The 26,634-nt window shown below is 43.3% G+C and overlaps 1 protein-coding gene across 3 annotated transcripts in view; it reads left to right on the top strand.

Annotated features, from left to right (window-relative positions):
• The window catches only part of LOC110527866 (contactin-4), a 78,104-nt gene that overhangs the window by 39,402 nt on the left and 12,068 nt on the right, over nucleotides 1-26,634 (top strand). For 2 of the 3 annotated variants that reach the window (XR_016497527.1, XM_021609442.3), the window contains exons 1-10: nucleotides 9,820-10,136; nucleotides 10,290-10,459; nucleotides 11,630-11,725; nucleotides 13,982-14,185; nucleotides 14,906-15,008; nucleotides 16,923-17,107; nucleotides 17,764-17,906; nucleotides 18,338-18,467; nucleotides 18,831-18,981; nucleotides 26,084-26,211. Coding sequence is in view for 2 of the 3 variants with exons in the window: in XM_021609442.3 (XP_021465117.3) it covers nucleotides 9,916-10,136; nucleotides 10,290-10,459; nucleotides 11,630-11,725; nucleotides 13,982-14,185; nucleotides 14,906-15,008; nucleotides 16,923-17,107; nucleotides 17,764-17,906; nucleotides 18,338-18,467; nucleotides 18,831-18,981; nucleotides 26,084-26,211 (1,531 nt within the window). In the remaining variant the exon portion in view is untranslated. Of the gene's footprint in view, nucleotides 1-7,989; nucleotides 8,135-9,819; nucleotides 10,137-10,289; nucleotides 10,460-11,629; nucleotides 11,726-13,981; nucleotides 14,186-14,905; nucleotides 15,009-16,922; nucleotides 17,108-17,763; nucleotides 17,907-18,337; nucleotides 18,468-18,830; nucleotides 18,982-26,083; nucleotides 26,212-26,634 lie in introns of those variants that run through there. The other variant, XM_036983333.2, reaches the window with a different exon arrangement.

Raw genomic sequence — 26,634 nt, 5'->3', positions numbered from 1 at the left:
TAAATAAGCATAAATATGGGTTGTATTTACAATGGTGTTTGTTCTTCACTGGTTGCCCTTTTCTTGTGGCAACAGGTCACAAATATTGCTGCTGTGATAGCACACTGTGGAATATCACCCAGTAGATATGGGAGTTTATCAAAATTGGATTGGTTTTCGAATTCTTTGTGGATCTGTGTAATCTGAGGGAAATATGTCTCTCTAATATCGTCATATATTGGGCAGGAGGTTAGGAAGTGCAGCTCACTTTCCACCTCATTTTGTGGGCAGTGAGCACATAGCCTGTCTTCTCTTGAGGGCCATGTCTGCCTATGGCGGCCTTTCTCAATAGCAAAGCTATGCTCACTGAGTCTGTACATAGTCAAAGCTTTCCTTAAGTTTGGGTCAGTCACAGTGGTCAGGTATTCTGCCACTGTGTACTCTCTGTTTAGGGCCAAATAGCATTCTAGTTTGCTCTGTTTTTTTGTTAATTATTTCCAATGTGTCAAGTAATTCTCTTTTTTTTTCTCATCATTTGGTTGGGTCTAATTGTGCTGCTGTCCTGGGGCTCTGTGGGGTGTGTTTGTGTTTGTGAACAGAGCCCCAGGACCAGCTTGCTTCTCCAGGTTCATCTCTCTGTAGGTGATGGCTTTGTTATGGAAGGTTTGGGAATCACTTCCTTTTAGGTGGTTGTAGAATTTAACGGCTCTTTTCTGGATTTTGATAATTAGTGGGTATCGGCCTAATTCTGCTCTGCATGCATTATTTGGTGTTCTACGTTGTACACGGAGGATGTTTTTGCAGAATTCTGCATGCTGAGTCTCAATTTGGTGTTTGTCCCATTTTGTGAAATCTTGGTTGGTGTCCGGACCCCAGACCTCACAACCATAAAGGGCAATGGGCTCTATGACTGATTCAAGTATTTTTTGCCAGATCCTAATTGGTATGTTGAATTTTATGCTCCTTTTGATGGCATAGAATGCCCTTCTTGCCTTGTCTCTGAGATCGTTCACAGCTTTTTGGAAGTTACCTGTGGCGCTGATGTTTAGGCCAAGGGTATGTATAGTATTTTGTGTGCTCTAAGGCAACGGTGTCTAGATGGAATTTGTATTTGTGGTCCTGGCGACTGGACCTTTTTTGGAACACCATTATTTTGGTCTTACTGAGATTTACTGTCAGGGCCCAGGTCTGACAGAATCTGTGCAGAAGATCTAGCTGCTGCAGTAGGCCCTCCTTGGTTGGTGACAGAAGCACCAGATCACCAGCAAACAGTAGACATTTGACTTCAGATTCTAGGAGGGTGAGGCCGGGTGCTGCATACTTTTCTAGTGTTCGCGCCAATTCATTGATATATATGTTGAAGAGGGTGGGGCTTAAGCTGCATCCCTGTCTCCCTGTGTGAAGAAATGTGTGTGTTTTTTGCCAATTTTAACCACACACTTGTTGTTTGTGTACATGGATTTTATAATGTTGTATGTTTTACCCCCTACGCCACTTTCCATCAACTTGTATAGCAGACCCTCATGCCAAATTGAGTCGAAGGCTTTTTTGAAATCAACAAAGCATGAGAAGACTTTGCCTTTGTTTTGGTTTGTTTGGTTGTCAATTAGGGTGTGTAGGGTGAATACATGGTCTGTTGTACGGTAATTTGGTAAAAAGCCAATTTGACATTTGCTCAGTACATTGTTTTCATTGAGGAAATGTACGAGTCTGCTGTTAATGATAGTGGAGAGGATTTTCCCAAGGTTAATGTTGACGCATATTCCACGGTAGTTATTGGGGTCAAATTTGTCTCCACTTTTGTGGATTGGGGTGATCAGTCCTTGGTTCCAAATATTGGGGATGATGAGCTAAGGAAGATGTTAAAGAGTTTTAGTATAGCCAATTGGAATTTGTTGTCTGTATATTTGATAATTTCATTAAGGATACCATCAACACCACAGGACTTTTTGGGTTGGAGGGTTTTTATTTTGTCCTGTAACTCATTCAAGGTAATTGGAGAATAATAGTTGATTCTAAGATTTGTATTTGATCATGTATATGTTTTTGCTCTTTATTCTTTGTTATAGAGTCAAAAAGATTGGAGAAGTGGTTTACCCATACATCTCCATTTTGGATAGATAATTCTTCGTATTGTTGTTTGTTTAGTGTTTTCCAGAAGTGGTTAGAGTCTATGGATTCTTCAATTACATTGAGCTGATTTCTGACATGCTTTCTCTCTCTCCTCTCTCTGTCTCTGTCTGTCTCTATCTCCTTTCTCTCTCTCTGTCTCTGTCTGTCTCTATCTCAATCTCTCTGTCTGTCTCTGTCTGTCTCTCTGTCTGTCTCTATCTCTATCTCTATCTCCTTTCTCTCTCTCTGTGTCTGTCTGTCTCTATCTCCTTTCTCTCTCTCTGTCTGTCTCTATCTCCTTTCTCTCTCTGTCTCTGTCTGTCTCTCTGCCTGTCTCTCTCTCTCTCTCTCTCTCTCTCTCTCTCTCTCTATTCAATTCAAGGGGCCAAAGCAAGTGAAATAGATAATAAACAGAAGAGAAATAAACAATACAAAAAATGAACAACAAACAACAAACATTCATCAGAATGACACAAGGTTTGTGTTAAGTAATCTTTTCTTATTATTGTAGAGTCTTGGGTTTTTTCGCTGAATGTCAAATTGCCTAGCAAACATACACATACACTAATTTGGTTCATATGAATTCTCACCAGTTGTATCACCTTTTGCGTGTTTCAGGCATTTCACAGCAACTTGCTCAATGCTCCTCTTTAAGACTGTTGTGAAATTGTTTGCTTATTTTGGGATAATAAATGCCCTTTTTCAGATGTTGCACTGTAGAGTATGTATGCAGAGTGCTTTTTATTAAGGCCACTGCAAGCGAAGCTCTATCCACCTGCAGAAACAATCTGTCTTTTTGTGATAGCTCTGCTGGTGTCTGCCATGCTGGAAACCAAATTACAATGAGTAAATGGCTTCTGTGGTGCTAGCACAGGAATTCAGGTCATTGTGATTGGTGTGTGTGTGTGTGTGTGTGTGTGTGTGTGTGTGTGTGTGTGTGTGTGCGGGCGCGCGTGTGTTTGTGTATCACACCAATGCCTCTTAGAAATAGTGATACCCTATGAAGTAGCTACCACTTGTACAAAATATCTTTATAGAATTTTACCACTACACAACATAGTAGAAAAGTTAAAAGGGCAATATTTATCTTATTGATTTTCGGCTCTGTTAATACACAAACTCTGTCAAACAAATTATGATCTGGGGTCGATCAGATGGATTAAACTTGCAGTGTTGTTTTTCACGTTTGTATCACTATTTCACATCCAGACACTCTTTTCTTCAGGAATTCAAGGACAATCCTTGAATCCTGCCGTGGTGGATTGCTGGCATCAGTGGTGCCATAATTGTGCGGCGCCATGAAGGGGCAGGGCACAAAGAAATGTTCCCTGTGATCAGGGATACACACTGTGTTACAGACCGATAGCAGCAGCAAGGCACAGAGCTTCCCGAGCTCCCACCATTTCAGTGGCTCCTGTCCGGCTTCAGATTCAGCTCACACGGTCTCTGAGCTCTCTCTCTCTCTCTCTCTTAGCAGACCAAAGGAAGGGGCTGATTGTGTCTCAGCTCCTGGGGAAGTAGAGGGCTCTCTCCAGTTACTCTGTGAGTACTCAATCAGTGGGAAACATGGTTGTCAGTGGAGCTGGTGATTTATTTCATACTGTAAAAGACTGCGACTGTGGGTGTTATTTAAGGTACAAGAGCTGTTGCTGTTGCTACTGTAATCCCATTTTTCTATGTTGTGTGCGTGTGCGTGTGCGTGTGTGTGTGCGCGCGTGTGCGTGTGCGTGTGTGTGTGTGTGTGTGTGCGCGTGTGTGCATGTGTGCGTGTGAATTTGTGCGTATTCATGTCTTTACGCCCACATTACATTCAGCAATAGTGGGCTGTGAATATTCAACATACAGTATCTGCAGCTGTCCCTGGTGCTGATCGGTGTTAGCTACATTATTGGGGACGGCACTTACAGTATCGTCTTATCACAGATTTCAAGCTGTAAGGACTAGAATGAATGGGTTACTTTCAATTCTGTGCATGACTGCCCTCCAGATAACCATTATCTTACCACTTCCTTCCCCTTGTAACACTTTGACTGAAAAAAGCTCTCTTCCCCTCAAGGACAACAGCCATTCGTATGAGTGTAAAGATTCATCTGTGGGTTAATTTGAGCTACTGTATCTTCGTCCTTCACTCTTTGTTGCCTGTTGACTCTGTGAAGTCACTTTAGGGTTGGCGTGAATGTTGAAGAGCAAGACAGGAAATAACAGGATGGTACTCGTCAATGTTACTCTTCCTCTCATCTAGCTAGCAACATGTTTAGCCCTTAGCCAGTAAATGCTGATTGACATCCAGCCGCCATAGTGTTTGCCTAGCTCCAGCTCCCCCATGAATGGAAACGGGTTGACAGTAATCTGAGATCAAGGAGATTACAGGAGTGTTTTGGAGAGGCGAGCTTTGATGTGATAAGGCCATAAATGGAAGGGGATGGACAAGACTTAATTCATTCTGTACCTCCGGTATAATATTTCATAGCAATAATTAAGGTCTGTCCATTGCAACATTGTATCTCTTGAGTGCACCCTTCCCCTCCCCTCCTTGGCGTTGCAACTTTCACAGAGAAAGTGTGTAGTCCAGCCTGGTCCAAGCACTCTATGCCATGATTAACCCTAACAAAATGAGGCCTTTGAAACCACGAGTGTGGGATTTTGTGTACTAGTCTTATTTACAGGGGTAAGCTCCAAAAACATGCCTTAATTACCTCTGGCTAGGCCGCTGATGTTAATTTTCCATGGTCACGTGTTATAGCCAATTACTCAGGAACTAATGAAGTGGAACTCTGTTCAACAGAGTTCAACTGCATCCTCTCTCTCAGTTCCACCTAGTTTACATATCCCACTGTGGGATGCTGCTCATCAGTAATGAACATTAAACCAGCCAATGCGTCAGACCAGAATGCAGCCGTGTCGATACCCATACCTCATTGAATCATTTCTCTCCAGCTAGCTATCTTAATCTCGGGAGGCCATTGAGGGAGAAGAGGCACGTGATCTAAACCACAGTGTTATCAGGGATTAATCCCTGACAGATATTTTCCCTTGCAGGCACCATTAGCTCGGATTCATCCCACTTGGTGTTTCCAACACCTGCGACCACCGTCCGCTGGGCACAAGAATTATTACCATTGTATTTTTCTCTGGTATATAAATTAATCATGGGGATCATGAGCAACTACTTTAAATTTCTGGACTGTGACCAAGAAACACATCCTCCCCAAGGATGCCCAGGACGTATGCATCGTTAAAAACAGAGCAGTGCTATCTGACAGAGGAACAGTGCCATCTCTCTCAGTCGTACCGTACACTTCCGGGAATCTAGGCTCTGCATCTTGACGCTGAGCATAATCATAGCTTCCATCCATGGGGCAAAGGCAAACAGCTCCATGAGTTTGACTTTGAGCGCCAGGGGGAGAGGACGTGCTACAGCGAGGAGACAAAAGAAAGTTGATCAGCTTGAAAGTGAAACTGGACAGCTGACTAGACCAAACATAAATTAGCATCGATCATCTGGCAGAGCAGGGACACTAATGACTTTAGGCTTCAGGGCCTTGTTAGACAACCTCGGCAATGGACTGCAATGGTTCCCCTGCCCTCCCGATCCTCTAAGTACCCATAAATAGCGATAACTCCTCAGTGATCCTAGTCGCCACAGGTATGGCTTGATTAATTCCACTCCTCTACTACACAATTCATATTCAAGTTTGGTGCTCTACGGTATGTTTGAGTTGACATCAACTCAGCCATGAACAATGTGTAGCACCTGTCTGGGTGGATAAGAGTGCCAGGATGATCCCTACAGCATGCAGCAGCAGTTCTTGGAGTTGGAAAATGGAATGATTTGGATTGGCCAGAATATGATGATTGGGGATCGGTATTCAAAGCCCTGATTCTACATCGTTACAGTGGGATCTACTTGGACCAAAAGGAAGAATGTCCCCTCTTGGTCAATGTACATCTCTACTGTCTATTTTTCTTTGCCCCGCACACTCTGCCAGAGGATTGTGTGCTCTGATTTTTTTTGGCAAGCTTGCCTGAATTTAGATCACATTGATTGTGAATGACTCAGCTCAGTAGCTGGCATGTATAATTTATTGATTGCAAATAGCCGTTTTGGGTAGTTGGCTGGCAAATATTCCCAAAAGGATTCAGAGAGTTGAAAATTGCACACAAACTTAATATAACCAAAATGGTACCTACTGTACACCCCTACCAAGAACTGTAGATTGATGGTATTACAGACTGGTGGTATTTCAGACAGATGGTATTGCAATGGATAGGGGGGGGGGGGGGGGGGTAGTCCATGCATTTAGCTCTCCCATGAGGGTTCAAATAGGTCCAATGTGAGTTCTGTCTATTGTTATATGGGTACTGTTTCAGCGTCAGTTTTCCCCTACGTCAGACAGATACATCACCCATAAGGGAAGGCATCAGCCAAATTTCCTGTTACTGACTTATTCCTCCGTAGTTGATTGCGATTCAGGGCAAAAGCTGTGGGCAGAATGACTAGGGGAAAAAAGGCAGCAGGTTAAAAAAAAAAGGTGAAGATAAAGAAGATAATGAATCTAATTGAATCTCTTCTCATCCCTACTGAGATCTAAGCCCTTTTTATCTTTCCTGATTACTACTCTTCCCCCTTTTCTTCTATTAAGTTTCCAACATGGCTATTTCTCACCACAGGAAATGAGACTTGCACTGATTGCAAAGAGGGAAAAGAAAAGGATGTAAAAAAGTTTGGCGAAATAGTGTCGCCGTCGAACGTAAATGATCTGGTTCTTCACGTTAGAAAGTCATCTGGAAGAACATTGTGTAACTGTACAACGTGGGCATTAGCTCAACTCCACAGCTGGAGGGGCAGTACCTGAGTCAAGAAGTAGCCTGCATTACCTATGTACAGTAGGAGTTCATGCTGAGCTTTTCATGCTGGGCACATTGTGTAACTTACAAAGGTAATGGTTTTAACACCTCGTGTCAGAGGGAATTATTATTATTTATCTTCCCTTTTAGCTTTTTACTTTACTTTCCCATCCGTGTATGGAATTCTGTTCACGCGGAAGGTGATCACAAGCTAGGAAAACTGTGTTCCCGTCTCAATTTATATCGGAGATGTTTTGCACCTATTCAAATGTCTCCCATTCGGGCCTGTGTAATAGCCTAGGTATTTATTTACCAATCCCAGCACATCATAACGAGCTAATGTTATTGATACCTAACCCTCTCTGTCTGGAGCTGCTGATCAAAGCCTGTGAATGTGTATAGCAGCAATTCTTTGCTCTTCACAGCAATAATAGTTCTCTCTGATGCTTCATAGAGGATATCGTCTGTGTCTGCTCTGTGTTTCGAAGTGGATTGCATGCCTTGCCTCGAGATGGATTGCTCTCTCTGGCTCTCTCAATAGAGGCCCGGTTAAATGGAAATGTCTCACCGCGCTGTCATATTCCCTGCCCTTCAAGAGTCACATCGGACGTCTCCCCGGCACATCCTTTTCACTGCTGTGAGGAGAGAGAAATGCATGCAGATCTGTGTATGTATCACGTTATTTTCCACAGTGTAAACGTATTGAACCAGTAGTTTCGGCGAAATCTAAACAGGGCCTTTGGCAGGGCGGTTGAGCTACTCATCTGTTGCTGCTGTAAGCCTTGAATCTTTTTTCTCGCTCCCTTGACTTGTGCTCCTGGGAGATATTGTAGCAGCAGAATGTACACACCAAATATCAGCTCCTGTAGATCAGCTACTAGCTTGTCCCTCAGGCACGGGATCTTGACCCTGCTTATTTTGATGAATTCATTATTCATGGTTGACTGATTTTCCTCAATTCCAGCTCCATTTTTCAACAGGCTCAGTGTATAGCCTATTGCAAAAGGATTGTTGTCACATTGCCCATTTTGTCTTTTCTCCTTTCCGCAGCTACAAGGAGCAGAGTTTACACAGGAAATTTTCCCCTCTCACTGGCAATTGGATGGGAAGAAAGAAAGCCTTTGACCTTGGAAAATGAAAATGTTGTTGCCATGGGAACTGTTAATCCTTCTGTCACTCACGGACTGCCTTGCTGGTAAGATGTCCCCCACGTTGCCTTTGATACCACACCTGATCTGCATACACCCCTCTGCAAGCGATACACCCCTCTATCTGTTTTATCATTTCCTTATCTCTTCAAAGAGTATCACGCTGTTCTCACCCAAGATGCATGCTGTTAGGGGGTTTCCTTCGGTATGACATCACTCGTCATTTGATCTATACCACCACAAAGGATCATGTGTCAAACTTGACCAAACTTGGAGTGAAAGACGTAGGGTTTGTGATTAACTCACAACACAATGGTTTCCATGATGCTAATCTATTTTGTATTTCTCATTCTTCATGTCGTATGTCTCGCTTTATGCTCATCTCCATGGCAATAACACTTCCTTAGCTTCTTAGCCATACCACTCAACAAACACCTGCAAGGTCCCAATTACTAACCTGAATTCTGTTTCCGTACACTGGAGTGACCTTCGAGAGGCAGAGATCTGGAGTGTCAATATAGCAGTGTATCTCCCACACGTTATGTCTGGGTATTATGAACTATCTACAGAATGGAGAGGGATTTAACGTTGACACGCCTGGCTGACAGATTTAAATGGAAGTCAAGCCCGGATATTTACAAGCCATCAGACAAATGTATTTAAATGTACACAGTGTATGGAGTAGGTGGCTATTGTGTTATCTATGCTGCCATCTCCATTGAGTTAGCATTTTATCTTCAGTCAGCACTTTTCTCAGGGACACGTACAGATCAAGGCAGCCTGGAAAAGAAAAACGACAATGACGAGAGGGGGGGGGGGGGGGGGAACAGAATGTGGAGATGTCAAAGACTTCTACTTGGTGCAGGTTGATGTATTTTCCTCATCATTGAGCTCACATTTACATAAATACATATATAATTGATATTCAGTGTGCATGTGTAGTTTGATGACAAGTTGGAGGGTGACTGCTAGCCAGGGTGAGATCGCTCCAAATTACACGAAGCACAAGCATTTCCCAGGTTGAATAGACCAGCTATAAAAGGTTCATTCATTTATTTCCTTTAAAGGACAGAGATATGAAGCACCTCCCTTGGAGGCTGAGAAAGGAAAGGAGGTCCTCACCTCAGGCAAAGCTTCTCCCCCACACTCTCATTAGCATGATGATGATGCGGGAGGGAGTACTTCTCTTTGTCCTAGTCTTCAAGGTTAGGTACCTGTAAAAAAATATATATATATAAAAAAAAGAATCTCATATCGTTCATATGAAAGACTGTTGATTTCCAAAGGGGACATTAGAACCTGGACTGTAGCTGTGGAGAGCCACCGACAGGATCCTGTAGCCTACTGTGTGTCGGAACAGAGAAGACGATTAGTTCTGACGGTGGGGGGGGGGGGGGGGGGGGGGGGTTACGCATTAAGGGAACGATAGCTGCATTTCAGTGGAGTCAATTACTGTAACATGGGGTAATTACTCTGGTGTATTGGTAAGTTGGCAGCAGCTTACCAAAACAGCAGACTTGACTGAGCTGTCGTCCGTGTCATGGGTGTGCCAACAGACTGCACGTTGGTTGGAATTCAAATGGAAAGAAGGAGAATACTGTGGAAGATGTCCCTGGACTTCCTGTATGACTTGTCCGTGTGCACTGTAAATTGCGGCGTCCGAGTATGCGTGCAGAGCTACAGGGTGTAGAGAATGGGATCAGTTCATTGTCAGTGTCGTATTGGTTCTCTCTCATGTCAACACTGTGGCGAGGCTGTCCTTGTAGCCTAAGACTACTGTGTGTATAGTAAAACAGGTTGGGTACATAGTTGGGTATAGGTTCACACAATGTATGATTTGTCCTCAGTGATTGGCTTTCGCCGTTCAGGCATAGTTGTCGGTAGCAAGGTAAATCTAAAGCGGCGGAGCTCTTTTCACTCAGAGAGAAACGCACGCCATGGACCTGTCTTCACTCAAGAACCAAGTGACAGCGTTTTCCCCCTGAGGTCTGAGGACAACAAGGTGTTCATCAATTGTAAAGCAAAGGGGAACCCAGTCCCGCATTATAAGTAGGTGCCTGTCCTTTAAAACTCTTTAGCTTTTCATACCTTTCCCCGTGTCAGTATTTTCATTTAGAATACTATTTTGTCCTGTGGCCATGTTGGTTTGTACTGTCTGATCGTGAGGAATAATCATTTGTGTTTGTGTGTGCGGCTCTACAGATGGAAGGTTGATGGGAGATATATTGACATGGATTTGAACTACAACCTGGTTGAAGGAAACCTGTTGATCAATCACCCCCATGCAACACATCACGGGGGCGTTTACCAGTGTATTGCTACCAATGTCTTTGGGACCATCGTCAGCAGGGAGGCCAAGGTTCAGTTTGCATGTGAGTAGATTTGGACTCCTATCTGCAATACGAAGGAACAACAAAACACTGCCATTTCAGACATTTAGTGTTTTTTAGAGACACGTCTTCGAGAGACAGTCTGTTTCTCTAGTCATGACACATCAAGTGAAGATGTGATTTTCCACGATTTAACGCACGATTAAGTACAGCACAAGCAAATCATTCAGGTTAGGAACCCCAAAAGGGGTTTTCTTCTCACTCCGGAAGCATGTTTTAATTTGAGAAGAGCTGTTACTTTGGGGTAATTGCCGTGTTGACATGCACTAAGCCTGCAGCTCCATTAGTGATTAGTGTAAGTCGGAATCTTCGAATGGTTTTAAACTCTGGCTTAATGTTACACCCTGACTAAATCACATCATCTGGAGCGCTTTCAACAACAGATGGGCACGTTTACCTCTTCTTCTTCTCACTCAAATGCACTGTGAAATTCACTCCCTCTGTAGCCAGCGAAAAGATAAACATCATTCCAGACTAAAGTTCTCCCATGAATCCATCAACACATGTATTTACATCTCTGGAGATAGTGCCAAGACGAACCCAGTTGGAATGGTCCACCTAAGTGATATGCCTTGGTAGACCTGGTAGGGTGTTCATATGTCAATGTTGTTTCTTTTTACAATGCAGGTCTACTGACAGGCTCCAGCTAATTAAACAAAACCAAACCAATCCCACATTACGTTAGGGAAGTTATAACCAATCTCAGGGGGTAGGGGTTTGTATTATTCATGCAGGAAGGGTGCTCATACTTGATATGTTCATTTAAATGGTGATAAGCCTTCGGATGAGATGAGACTTTGTTATTGTTGATATTTGCCTGCCCCCCTCTTGGGATTTGAATGATATTTCCAAAGGTTTGGGGTCCCTGGAGCTGTCTATTTTTCCTCGTAATGCAGCAGCATTTAATGAAAAGTGAAAGTGATCCGTAAAACCCCGGTTTAGAGAGAGGTATTTATGTCTCTCCCTGTTCACACATGTCACTGGTGGTATTAGCAGGGAAGTAAAGCAAATGAGGTACAAGCAATGTGCATAGAGAGGAACATGGTCTTCAAAATGAAAATGCCCTCTCCAGAATCTCACTGCAATTTAGGGGAGGTTCAACTATAGACGTCTGAAAGTAATCAGAGCCACTTTGTCTTTGCCTCCCCACAGATCTGCAGAACTTCAGCAGAAAGTCCAGGAACACAGTGTCAGTGAGAGAAGGCCAGGCTGTGGTGCTGCTCTGTGGCCCTCCACCCCATAATGGAGGTACCACACTCTTACAACAAAAAAAGGTGCTATCTAGAACCTTAAAGGGTTCTTCGGCTATCCCCATAGGAGAACCCTTTGAAGAACCCTTTTTGGTTCCAGGTAGAGCCTTTTTGGGTTCCATGTAGAACTCTTTCCGCGGAGGGTTCTACATGGAACCCAAAAGGGTGCTCCTATGGGGACAGCTGAAGAACCATTTTGGAACCCTTTTTTTCCTGAGAGTGTATAACGCTTTGTATCCTCAACCCTTACTGATTCTATGCTGCTTCACTTTCACACATGCCCCAGCTATCTTACGCCCCCTCACAATCACACCCACTTTCTTTCCCCAACACTGCTGCATGTCTCTGCTCTCATATCTACTATTTCTTCTCACTTCTAGTCTTTCATATCCTACTTTCTCTCTCTTCCTCTCCCGTGGGACTGGCTTTTATGATCAGTCCTACTGGACTGGAGCAGGATCCCTCATCTACCTGAACTCTCCCCAAACTCCAAATGCCGTTACATCCCCAGTTCATACCCTCACACTTCATGGCCTCAAGCTCACTCTTTCCCAGTGTGACCCGCTACCGTGCTATCATTTGTAAGCCTCCGGCGCTCCACTTCCTTCCAGTGCTCCTGGTGGCTGGTGTGTCGGGGGGGGGGGGGCGTTTATCCCGTGGCACAGCTGCGAGTCTGTTCCGTGTCTGTGTGCTGCTGATTAGCAGACCCTCAAAGTGCCCCGCACTCCTGAAGCCATTCCGCGCCACTACCACAATTTCACGCCAGCGTACCAGCATTTCTCCACTCTCTGTTTCCAACTGAATCAATGGCCACGAGGGATTCAAACCGCACCTTTTTTTGCAATCTGTCTTCCTTTTCCCCAAAATGCCTTCATCTCTTCATTTTATATTTTCTAGTTTTTCTTCCAGACATTTGATGGGATTGTGTTTCTCAATGCTGCTGTCTCCAGGTGGATTTCAGAGGAAAGGCACACATTTTTGAATTGGAGAACAACGCTGTGGATTTTAGATCCAAGCAAACATGTTTGTTTTCTGTCATAACTTGTAGTAATGTCAAACCAATTTAGTGCAAGTTATTGCTGATACAGAAATGCAGAGCCATATCAATGTTATTTCAAGCAACTTTGAGCCATCAGTAGTAGGTGTTCTGAAATGGTCTGTGTTCAGTGTTCAATTCTGCGAGTCCTCTGTTGCTGTGAGACCACAACCCTTAAGCAGAACCACTCCATAATACTCTCTAATCATGAAAGGTCTGTCACTCTGCCCTGACTTTCACTATGATCATTTTAATTCACTGTTTCCCTGAAGGAAGCAATAGGATCTTTACTGTCTGCCCAGTCAAAAGACTGACTGCAGGATGTAATGTGTTCCTTGATCAGAGGGGTTCTAATACCCCAGCCCACCCTACCCTCCCTGTCTCTTAAGAAGCTCTTAATTTGACATTGATGTCTCCAGATCCCGCTGCTCCAACCCCCCCCCCCCCTCCCCCTCTCTCTCTCTCTCGCTCTGTCCATCTCTCTTCTCTCTCTGTCTCTCTTTCACTCCCTCTCTCTCTCATTAAAGGGCCGCCGAGTCTAAAGGCTGTCAGGACAAAAAGGACCCAGCCTAGATTACGATAATGTTTTTGAACTTAGAATTTTCTCCACTGTCTGTGTGATCGGCATAAGCCGGTGGCACTGACCCGTAGTACGTGTGGGAGGGGGCTGCTATCTCCTCTAACTGAAAATGGAATTCAATAGCGTATCCAGATCCCTGCTTGCTCTCTGAAATGCTTGGAGACGTGAAAAGAGCAAGGTTCAGCCATGTTAAGCTGTCGAGCTAAAACAACAACAACAAAAAACATAACATGATTGAATGACGCGTTATTAAATGATAAACTGTTTGAAATACTGCTGTTGAGTATGTCGATGGGCAACAGTGGGCACAGACTAGAATGCCATGACTGCCACGGATGTGCCACCGTCTGCTAGTGCGACTGTTTTGTGAACTGCCCCCTGCACATATCTGCCATTGGAAATGGCAAAGTCTTATTACACTGTCTAAGTGCAATGTTAATAGATAGTACAAGATGCAACTACTGCATGTCTCCATCCTTTTTATAGCTACAGTACAGGTACAAGAGTCTAACCTGATCTCTTGTTTATCCTTAGTTTCGCCACACTGGCAGATTTTGTAATGTCATTGGCACAAGTATCTCTTCCTCTGTCAATGCCCACGATCCTCTGCGGTCGCTGTCTGTGCTCTTCCCCTGCAGAGATCAAATACTCGTGGGTTTTCAACGGACGCCCAAGTTTCCTGCTGCAGGATACCCGCCGCTTCGTCTCCCAGAGGACCGGCAACCTGTACATCGCCAAGGTGGAGGCCTCCGATGTGGGGAACTACACGTGTGTGGTGAGGAACATGATGACCAACGCCACCGCGTACAGCTCGCCCACCCCCGTGGAGCTGCGCCGGGACGGTGAGCATGCTCCACTGCTGGCTCCACTGGCTCCACTGGCTACTGCTTATCCTGCATGCTGACCTGGCCTGCACCGTGGTGGGGAGTAAAAGCTAAGGGGATAAATCTTGTCGTCTTGAGCGCGACGGTGTTTTGTTTAGCTGCTGCTCAGGATCGGGGTTGTGCAGTATTCACGCTACCGAGCCGTAGGTCTGGTGCCCGCGTTCAACACAACTGGGAACTCCGAAAGAATACACGGTTCAATCATGACGCCAGTGATCTCCAGGTCGGTCAACTGGAGCTCTAAGAAAGAGGCCGGAGTTGGAGGACCGTTGAAAGGGATTTTTCTCAGTAGGAGCTTGGTTTTTCTTTCTCCAGAGTTCCCAGTTGTTTTGAACGCGGCATGAAAAGCCATCTCTCCCTCTGCATGAAAAGACACGTTTACGCATTTACATATCCGGAAATGTAGAGTGCATAGACACACACAGACACACTCACACACGTGCACACAAACACATTTCTGCACAGTGAGATTCACCTCACCAACCCCATTACCAGTGATTATACAGTGTGTGCCACTTAAGATTTGAGCTGGAGCAGAGATGTTGTAAAGCATATTAACACGCAGGCTTGCCCTTTACCAACCTGCTCTGTGCCACAGTTCTTGCATTTCATTTGAATTATAGAATGCAATGTTCATTTTGTGTTTGAATTAATGTGATGTTCTTCCACCTCACACAGCTGTAATGGGAGAGTATGAGCCAAAGATTGAAGTTCAGTTCCCCGAAAGTCTTCATGTCACCAAAGGAACATCAGTGAAACTGGAATGTTTCGCCTTAGGAAAGTAGGTCTCAAATCAAATCAAATTGGATTTGTCACATGCAGCGTTTACAACGGGTGTGTACTTAACCGTGAAATGCTTGCTTTCGAGCCCTACCCAACGATGCAGAGTTGTTGTTTTTATTACCTATAAAGAAAAACGGTAACACAAGAGGAATATAATACACAAGTACCAGTACCAGATCAATGTGGAGTTATATACAGGGAGTTCCAGTACCAGATCTATGTGGAGCTATATACAGGGAGTACCAGTACCATATCTATGTGGAGTTATATACAGGGAGTACCAGTACCAGATCAATGTGGAGTTATATACAGGGGGTACCAGTACCAGATCTATGTGGAGCTATATACAGGGAGTACCAGTACCAGATCTATGTGGAGCTATATACAGGGGGTACCAGTACCAGATCTATGTGGAGCTATATACAGGGAGTACCAGTACCAGATCTATGTGGAGCTATATACAGGGAGTACCAGTACCAGATCTATGTGGAGTTATATACAGGGAGTACCAATACCAGATCAATGTGGAGTTATATACAGGGAGTACCAGATCAATGTGGAGCTATATACAGGGAGTACCAGTACCAGATCAATGTGGAGTTATATACAGGGAGTACCAGTACCAGAGCAATGTGGAGCTATATACAGGGCGTACCAGATCAATGTGGAGCTATATACAGGGAGTACCAGTACCAGATCAATGTGGAGTTATATACAGGGAGTACCAGTACCAGAGCAATGTGGAGCTATATACAGGGCGTACCAGATCAATGTGGAGCTATATACAGGGAGTACCAGTACCAGATCAATGTGGAGTTATATACAGGGAGTACCAGTACCAGATCTATGTGGAGCTATATACAGGGAGTACCAGTACCATATCTATGTGGAGTTATATACAGGGAGTACCAGTACCAGATCAATGTGGAGTTATATACAGGGGGTACCAGTACCAGATCTATGTGGAGCTATATACAGGGAGTACCAGTACCAGATCTATGTGGAGCTATATACAGGGGGTACCAGTACCAGATCTATGTGGAGTTATATACAGGGAGTACCAATACCAGATCAATGTGGAGTTATATACAGGGAGTACCAGATCAATGTGGAGCTATATACAGGGCGTACCAGATCAATGTGGAGCTATATACAGGGAGTACCAGTACCAGATCAATGTGGAGTTATATACAGGGAGTACCAGTACCAGAGCAATGTGGAGCTATATACAGGGCGTACCAGTACCAGATCAATGTGGAGTTATATACATGGAGTACCAGTACTAGATCAATGTGCAGTACTAGATCAATGTGTGCCATTCAGAGGATGAATGGGCAAGACAAAAGATTTATGTATTTTTGAACAGGGTATGGTAGTAGGTGCCAGGCGCACCGGTTTGTGTCAAGAACTGCAACGCTGCTGGGTTTTTCACAATCAACAGTTTCCCGTGTGTACCAAGAATGGTCCACCAGCCAAAGGACATCCAGACAATTTGACACAACTGTGGGAAGCATTGGAGTCAACATGGGCCAGCATCCCTGTTGAATGCTTTCGACACCTTGTAGAGTCCGTGCCCCAAATAATCGAGGCTGTTCTGAGGGCAAAACGGGGTGTGGGGGTGCAACTCAATATTAGGAAGGTGTGCATAGAGTCATTGCAAGATAGGGTCAGTGCAGATAGTTTGGGTAACCATTAATCAACTGAGATCATTAGCAAGCACACTGTAGCAGCATCACATAGTCTTTGCATATGGAATTTCAGATTCTGAAAATGTACTGTATTAGTCATTGGCCAGACATCTCCCATGACACACAACAATGTTAGATATCTATGTCTGGCAGCTAATGTATTAATACTAAGTGTCAGTGTGAAGCATGTGGCTGTGGTGACCTTTCCTGCCTGACCTCTCCAGCCCAGTGCCTTCCATCACATGGAGGAGAACAGATGGGAATCCCCTCCCTGGCAAGATCAAAATCAATCATTCCAACGGGGTCCTGGAAATACCATATTTCAGACCGGAGGATGCTGGTGTATATGAGTGTGTTGCAGAGAACTCCAGAGGAAAGAACGTTGCCAAAGGACAACTCGTATTCCAGAGTATGATCACATCACAACGTATATAGATTAACAGTTGTATGTTGCTTTTGTGATAGGCGATAATTCATTTAACTGTTCAGAAGAGTACAGGATTTCCTCATTTTATTTCCCAGGCTCATAAATGCTTATTTGTTTAATAATGAAACAATTCAAACCAACAAGTGGTTTTCAACTTTAAATCCCTAAATATAACTAATAAAAATGAACAATTCCTTGAATGGTAATGGGTTCATCTGTCTTTTGTCAACGTTTAGCTAAACAAGTCGAATTAAAATTCCGAGTCCATAAATTATGGATAAATTATGGATAATGAGTCAGGCCTGGGAAACCTTTTTCTGTATGAAAGGCCATTATAATGACAGGATAATCTGGAATTAATTTGTACCAATTAACCTTTCTGTTTAGTCATTCTGAAGTAGCTAAGCCGTTGTCTTGCCAACTTGAATACTGCCAATAGCCAGTTGGTCCTTAGAGAAAAATACAAATGGCATCCCAAGCTTAAGGCAGCTTCCAGCTCTTCCATAGAGCTATTGTTTGTGCCATTATTTATTTTAGGACGACTTAAGCCCCCCCCCCCCCAACAAAACAGTTCTGCATTGGAACTGTCAATATAAAGGCTGGCATTTTGTTACTAAATCGTGTTCTTTATTCTCCAGGTGTTGAACATCTGCAGTGGGTCCAGACGTTGAAAGATGTTCATATGGCCATCGAGGCTAATCTCCAGTGGGAGTGCAAGGCGAGCGGTAAGCCTGAACCTGTGTACAGATGGCTGAAGAACGGGGAGCCCTTGGTGCCGGAGGTGAGAATGGCTTGCTAAACATTGTACTGAGCATTTTTGTATGTGTCATTGTTATACTCCATTAAGAACTACTCTACCCATCTTAAGACCCTTTTTCATCTCAGATCAAAGGCATGAGATCAAACATTAAGCCGGTTTGTATTTCAAAAGTCTACCCGTCGCAAGGTTTGCTGCAGAGGTCACACTATCACAAGATAGAAGATATCCATATTACACTGCAGAAAAATCCTGATTGACAGTTGTTGTTTTTTTGCTAAATCTTACATGGCCAAAATATCTAAATTGTAGTTGACCGTTTGCATGAACCTTTGTATTGTTCAGATACTAATCTTCCTAGGTTATGCATTTCTAAAAGTATCAATTTAAACATAGTTTTATCACACATCCAATACTAAAGTGTGTTAATGAGGGTGTGTATGTCTTGCCACCAGGACAGGATACTGGTAGAAGGTGGACGATTGGCCATCCCCAGGATCAACCTGTTGGACTCTGGTATGTACCAGTGTCTGGCAGAGAACGAACATGGCGCCATCTATGCCAGCGCTGAACTCAAAGTTGTAGGTAAGCGTGTCTGGAGGACTCTAGTCTGGAGTGTTTGTTAATGTCTTGTTTAGAAAGTTGAAGCCAGAGACACCGCAAGGTCAAGACATTTGTGTAGAATCACTGTCAGTAGGCGGAACCAACTCCAAAAGAAAATTAACAAAAACAGTGAATATTAGCTGAGCCATGGTTTTTAGTCACATTTGCATATTTACTTGATAAAGAAAGCCAACCAGTGGTTTTTCATGAAATCCAATTTATATAATTGACTAGGATGCGTTTGACAGTTTGACTAATGCATACAGTACATGCGATAGCTAGCTGCTGTGCCTTGTCAAAGAGAACAGAATGGTAGCAACAGGGTTTGTTCTGTTCCCCATGCAGCCTCTTCACCCGACTTCTCCAGCAGTCCTGTGAAGAAGTCCATGCTGATCCAGAGAGGGGGGGAGGTGATCATGGAGTGCCGTCCCCATGCGTCCCCTAGGGCCTCCATCTCCTGGCGGAGAGGGGGAGAGTTTCTGAAGGACAGCACGAGGTACAGTAACAGCCGTAGGAACAGTACGCGTCGCTGCTCATGCCATTGATGGCACGTGTAAAAGGGCCCTTCTCCTGGGGCCGTGCTTAGCCTCTAGGACTCAACCCTATATGTCTCTACTTACGAGGACTGACGTTGACGAGTGTTCGTTTTTTTGCTAACACCCTCTCTTTTTGCTGATGTCAAAGAACTGTATCGCTCTCTGTATGTCTCTGAATTCAGGGATGTTCTGTGACCGTTATGGTAGGGGCTTTATGTTGATTATGACCTTGGTCTTTCAATCTTGTATTCAGCAGTGGCTATAGATGCTTCCTTGTAACCTCTCATGTAAGCCTCACAGCTTCACGGGTTCACAGCTCACAAGTTTATTTGAGGTACTGGTCATAGCACCAGAAGGGTTGTGTGGATGGTGTCACTGCTGCATGGCCCTGCTGCTGAAGCTACACTAGCCTCAGGGGAATTACTGTACTAAATGTGGCCCTGCAGTCGCCCAGGCCTCTCCAACCCTGTTCCTGGAGAGCTACCATCCTGTATGTTTTCGCTCCAACCCTAATCTAGCGCACCTGATTCTAGTAGTTAGTTGGTTGATAAGCTGAGCCAGGTTAGTTACAACTGGGTTTGAAATGAAAACCTACAGGAGGGTAGCTCTCCAGGAACAGGATTGGAGAGGCCTGGGCGGGAGAATAATACACTGAGTATACAAAACATTAAGAACACCTGCTCTTTCCATGACATAGACTGACCAGGTGAATCCAGGTGAAAGCTATGATCCCTTATTGATGTCACTTGTTTGATCCATTTCCATCAGTGTAGATGAAGGGGAGGAGACAGGTTAAAGATTTTGAAGCCTTGAGACAAATGAGACATGAATTATGCATGTTTGCCATTCAGAGGGTGAATGGGCAAGACAAAGGATTTGAAGTGCCTTTGAACGTGTTATGGTAGTAGGTCCCAGGCAAACCGGTTTGTGTCAAGAACTGCAAGGCTGCTGGATTTTTCACACTCAACAGTTTCACATATCAAGGGGTGGTCCACCACCCAAAGGACACCCAGCCAACTTGACACAACTGTGGGAAGCATTAACGTCAACATGGGCCAGCATCCCTGTGGAATGCTTTCGACAACTTGTAGAGTCAATGCCGTGACAAATTGAGACTGTTCTGAGGGCAAAAGGGCATGCCACTTAATATTAGGAAGGTGTTCTTAATGTTTGGTATACTCAGTGTATGTCCAGTATACTACTGCCTACCTTATGAGTCACCCAGGTTATGATTTACTCTCTAATCTTACTCAGCAGCTATATACTGGTGTGTGTGTGTGCGAATGTGTGTGTGTGTGTGGGTGGGTGAGTGTGTGTATGTGTGCATGAGTGAGTGGTTGAGAAAAGGAGAGGGGGAAAAGGTGAGAGCTTATTCTCACCAGCAGTATTCTGTTTATTGTACTCCTCTCACACCCCGGCATATACTCCCTCCAATTCTGCATCTTTAATTTGGGTGGTGTGGTTGAGTCAGACGGATTGTGAACAGGAGCCTTGGTGATACTGCTCTGTTATTCTCCTTAGTCTCCTGCTTTAGGGCTGTGGCCCAAATCAATATGTGCTGCCACATTTCCATAGTATTTCCGTAACTCAGTGGTCCTGCCTCAACATGTGAGCAGAGCGATTGATTAGTTACTGTATCATATTCCACGGAGCGGTCATGGGAGAAAAGGAGAAAGAAGTGATTACACAGGCTGTGCATCTGGACGAGAATAGAAAATGCACGGCGTGGAACGGCGTTTCTTTCTTAAAGCAGATAGTTCTTTACGTTTTGTATTTGTTTTGCAGCTCATTGCCCCTCAGGTCATGTTCTCAACGCGCCTCCATCACTCAATGTTTGATATTTTTGTCAATAAATCAGCGCAAAGCACCCTGTGTCAGACATGCTCTCTGGGTCTCAGCTCAGCTGGAGTGAATACGTATTTATTTTTAAGAGCTGCAGTGAAATTGTTTGATTTCTGAGCTTGCAGCTCACAGCCTCAGAAGGTCACGATAGCTAGGAGTTCTCAGCATCATTTATGCATGTGTTTACATTGTGTTCGTTCTAAAATAACGTACAAGCATTAGACACCCCGTGGCCTCTGGTGTTTGTGGAATATGGCAAACAATGAGTAGAAACCACTGCTTTGTTATGAGGTTGCTTTTGTGATGTATGATGTAAACCACTTTTTTAATCTAGTTTGTAACACTTTACATAATTGGGGATTATGTCGCAAATAGATTAAGTCAATAATATCAAAGAGAACACTGGTCCTAGAGCTGGGACGATAAACAGAAAAATGATTGACACCGACCGTACCAACCATTTATCGAGGACATTTTACTGTCATGATAAGTAGCCTATACTAGTGAAATGTGAAGTTTTCAATGAAATACTGTAAGTCTGCTTATATTGGCTACAATGGATAGTTACAATGGATAGCTACAATGGATAGTTACAATGGATAGTTACAATGGATAGTTACAATGGATAGTTACAATGGATAGTTACAACATTCAAAGTAGTAGTAGTAGTTCTAAGGGTACGGTAATAATTCAAAAGTACACTCTTAGAAAAAAGGGTTTCAAAAGGAATCTTTGTCTCCATAGGAGAACCCCTTTTATTTAACTAGGCAAGTCAGTTAAGAACAAATTATTATTTTCAATGACAGCCTACCGGGGAACAGTGGGTTAATTGCCTTGTTCAGGGGCAGAACGACAGATTTTCATCTTATCAGCTCAGGGATTCGATCTTGCAACCTTTTGGTTACTAGTCCAATGCTCTAACCACTAAGCTACCTGCTTATCCATGTAGAACCCTCTGTGGAAGGGGTTCTACATGCAACCCAAAAAGGATCTACCTGGAACCAAAAATGGTTCTTCAAAGTGCTTTCTAATGGGGGCAGAGAAAGAACCCTTTTAGGTTCTAGATAGCACCTTTTAAAGTGTAGGCTAACCGGTGCACATTTGTTATAAACGTATCCTTCCATTTATCGTTATTGTGATATTTCAGTCAATTTATAGAAATATGGAGAGAGAAAAAAATTGCCCAGCTGTTAATGGTCCCTGATTAGTATTTCAGTCATGTGCCTTTCAACCATTGTTGCTCTAGTTCCCTTGGTTTCTCAGTCCATACACCCAGCTACAAGAGAGATGGCTCTCTAGTCCTATCTGCTTTCATTTCCTTTTGGAAATGTATTTTAGTGTTTCGATAGGATCTCACACATTGTGGATTTTCATGAAATTGAATACATATAATGGTCCTCTGGAGGAAGGATTTTTTACATGTTTTTTTTTAAACATTTGTATCTAAAAGCATAATTGAGAAATAATTAATCAAATTTGGCATATTTATGACATTTTGGCCTCGCCCAGGCCTTCTTTAAGTGTAATAGAAGTCGACCGATTATGATTTTTCAACGTTGATACCGATACCGAATATTGGAGGACCAAAAAAGCCGATACCGATTAATCGGCCGATTTATAATAAAAAAATGTATTTGTAATAATGACAATTACAACAATACTGAATTAACACTTATTTTAACTTAATATAATACATCAATAAAATCAATTTAGCCCCAAGTAGATAATGAAACATGTTCAATTTGGTTTAAATAATGCAAAAACAAAGTGTTGGAGAGGAACGTAAAAGTGCAATATGTGCTATGTAAGAAAGCTAACGTTTCAGTTCCTTGCTCAGATCATGAAAACATATGAAAGCTGGTGGTTCCTTTTTACATGAGTCTTCAATATTCCCAGGTAAGAAGTTTTACGTTGTAGTTATTATAGGAATTATAGGACTATTTCCCTCTATACCATTTGTATTTCATTAACCTTTGATTATTGGATGTTCTTATAGGCACTTTAGTATTGCCAGTGTAAAAGTATAGCCTCCGTCCCTCTCCTCGCTCCTCACAGGGCTCGAACCAGCAACACAACGACAACAGCCACCACATCGAAGCAGCGTTACCCATGCAGAGCAAGGGAAAAAACCACCCCAAGGCTCAGCGAGTGAAGTTTGAAATGCTATTAGCGCGCGCTAACTAGCCAGCCATTTCACTTCGGTCACACCAGCCTCATCTCGGGAGTTGATAGGTTTGAAGTCATAAACAGCGCAATGCTTGACGCACAACGAAGAGCTGCTTTTGCAAAACGCACGAAAGTGCTGTTTGAATGAATGTTTACGCGCCTGATTCTGCCTACCACCGCTCAGTCAGATACTTAGATACTTGTATGCTTGTATGCTCAGTCAGATTATATGCAACACAGGACACGCTAGATAATATCTAGTAATATCATCAACCATGTGTAGTTAACTAGTAAATATGATTGATTGTTTTTAATAAGATAAGTTTAATGCTAGCTAGCAACTTACCTTGGCTTACTGCATTTGCGTAACAGGCAGTCTCCTTGTGGAGTGCAACGAGAGAGAGGCAGGTCGTTAATGCATTGGACTAGTTAACTGTAAGGTTGCAAGATTGGATCCCCCCACTAATGGTCCGTATGTAGCTAAACGTAGCTGCTGCTCATGTTAGTTACTGTACTGATGGCGCAAAAGCCATGACAGGGAGACATAGTTGAGTGGTAACGCGCGTGCAAACAGTTGCTCCCGACGTCACTTGGGTACACTGCAGCATCCACCGAGAGGCTCTTGCTGCCAAGGGAATACCTGAAAGCTTGGAAGAGGTTTTGGACACTACAGTGAAAATGGTTCACTTTGTTAAAGCAAGGCCCCTGAACTCCCTTGTATTTTCTGTGCTGTGCAATGATATGGGCAGCGACCATGTAACGCTTTTACATACAGAACATAACGGTTATCAAGGGGCAAAGTATTGACACGTTTTTTTGAATTGAGAGACGAGCTTAAAGTTCTTTACTGACCATCATTTTCACTTGTCTGACCGCTTGCATGATGACAAGCTTCTCACACAACTGGCCTATCCGGCTGATGTTTTTTCTCGCCTGAATGATCTGAATCTAGGATTACAGGGATTCTCCACCACTATATTCAATGTGCAGGACAAAATTGAGTCTATGATTAAGAAGTTGGAGCTCATCTCTGTCTGCATTAACAAGGACAACACACTGGTCTTTCCATCAATGTATGATTTTTTGTGTGCAAATGAACTCAAGCTTATGGACAATGTCAAATGTGATATAGCGAAGCACCTGAGTCAGCAGGTACTTTCCCGAAAAGGATGACACAAACAACTGGATTCATTATCCCTTTCATATCCTGCCTCCAGTCCACTTACCGATATCTGAACAAGAGAGCCTTATCGAAATTGCAACAAGCGGTTCTGTGAAAATGTAATTGAATCAGAAGCCACTGCCAGGTTTCTGGATTGGGCTGCGCTTAGAGTATCCAGCCTTGGTAAATCGCACTGTTAAGACACTGACGCCCTTTGCAACCACGTATCTATGTGAGAGTGGATTCTCGGCCCTCACTAGCATAAAAAAAAAACGAAATACAAACACAGACTGTTGGTGGAAAATAATTTAAGACTGAGACTCTCTCCAATACAACCCAACATTGCAGAGTTATGTGCATCCTTTCAAGCACACCCGGCTCATTAACCTGTGGTGAATTATTCACAATTTTCGATGAACAAATAAGGTTTATATGTAAGATAGTTAAATAAAGAGCAACATTTTTGATTATTATTATGTTATTATTATTATTCCCATGAGCCGGGTTGTGACAAAAACTCACACTTATTCTTATGTTTAATAAATGTATCGTATAGTGTGTGTGTGTAGCAGGCTTACAATGATGGTGCTAGAGGGGGTGCTAGAGGGGGTACGCAGCTGGAGGTTGAATATTTCAAGGGGTACGGGACTATAAAAAGTTTGGGAACCACTGGTGTAGATGAAGGGGAGTCGACAGATTAAAGAAGGGTTTTTAAGCCTTGAGACAATTGAGAATGTGTGCCATTCAGAGGGTGAATGGGTAAGACAAAGTGTATATATATATTTTTATAACCTTTATTTAACTAGGCAAGTCAGATATGAACAAATTCCTATTTTACAATGACTGCCTACCCAGGACAAACCCTCCCCTAACCCGGGCAACGCTGGGCTAATTGTGCGCCTTCCTATCACAGCCGGTTGAGATACAGCTTGGGATCGAACCACGGTCTGTAGTGACACCTCTAGCATGGAGATGCAGTGCCTTAGACCGCTGCACCACTCAGGAGCCTTCTATTTAAGTTGCTTTGCATGTGGTATGGTAGTAGGTGCCTTGCGCACTAGGTTTGAGTGTGTCCAGAACTGCAGCGCTCCTGGGTTTTTCACACTCAACAGTTTCCTGTGTGTATCAGGAATGGTCCACCACCCAAACAACATCTAGCCAACTTGACACAACTGTGGGAAGCATTGGGGTCAACACAGGCCAGCATCCCCTGTGGAATTCCTTCGACACCTTATAGAATCTATGGCCCCGACGAATTGAGGCTGTTCTGACGGGAAAAGAGGGTGCAACTCAATATTAGGAAGGTGTTCCTAATGTTTTGTACACTCAGCGTATGCCAACATCCCTCCAACGGACCATTCTATGGATTGTATTTTGTGAACGTTTCTAAAACCATGGTCTTTTTTTGTCCTGGTTACGTGAGGAATCACTCACATGTTGAATAACGATAAGGCTGCAGGTAAAGATTCCCATTAGTGAATCATCTCTCCCCGTTATGCTGCTCTCTTCTCCTTCCCCTGTCCTCATTTTGGCCTTAGTGTCCCGCTGTGTATCCTATTAAAATACGCATTTAATCTTTTGTGCTGTCAATAGCATGGCGACCCTACAGCAAATCTGTTCTGCTTCAACTAAGATAATTGCTCTCTGCAAATGTGCTTGTAGAGAATTCAATCTTCCAGATAATTACGTTTTTATTCATGAAATAGTTGTCATTCAAACTACAGCATGGATATCGGAATGGATGTGATATGAAAGTGTTGATATAATTGTATGCCTTTCCTCAATTATCAATCACTAATATAGTATTTCGAATCCCTATATAACCCAGTGAGGGCTATCAAATCATTATTGATCCTGATAACAACAGCTGTCTGTTCATTCATTCTTGTCAGACGGACCATCATGGGGGATGGAACTCTCCGTATCAGCAACATCAGCGAATCAGACGGAGGGAGGTACACCTGTGTGGCCAGGAACCCCTTTGGGACATCAAGCAGTACTGGTACTCTGGTGGTGAAAGGTACTTTTCCGGACACAGATTTCACTACCTTTTAAGCAGATGGTTTAAACCTGTTTAGAGAAAGAAAAAAAATACTAAGCCAAGCATGAAATTGATAATGAAATGTATAGTTGTTTTATGTTCCTGCTGGTTTGACAGAAACATAACTCATCCTTGGTTTTGTCAGCTGTGAGTTATTGGTCACACAGCGGAGGGTAGAAAATCCCTATATCTATAGTAGTGAGGAGAGAGATGTTCTGTTCCATCCAAGTCAGACATTGCATGTTAATTTTAAAAGAACTGCTGCGGCATATTTCAATGTTCTAATAACTGATGGTTATACATGGATTATTCATTTTTTTCCCTTAATTTGACACCATGATTGCATTTAGTTGAATTATTCAGTCTCAAGACTATATCAATAAAACATCATGAAAAAAAAAC

Source organism: Oncorhynchus mykiss, chromosome 7 (genome assembly GCF_057628025.1).
Source record: "Oncorhynchus mykiss isolate SJ-2025 chromosome 7, ASM5762802v1, whole genome shotgun sequence".
Classification (NCBI taxonomy): Eukaryota; Metazoa; Chordata; class Actinopteri; order Salmoniformes; family Salmonidae; genus Oncorhynchus; species Oncorhynchus mykiss.
The sequence above is the reverse complement of the archived record's forward strand: the minus strand, read 5'-3'. Positions and strand labels throughout refer to the sequence as shown.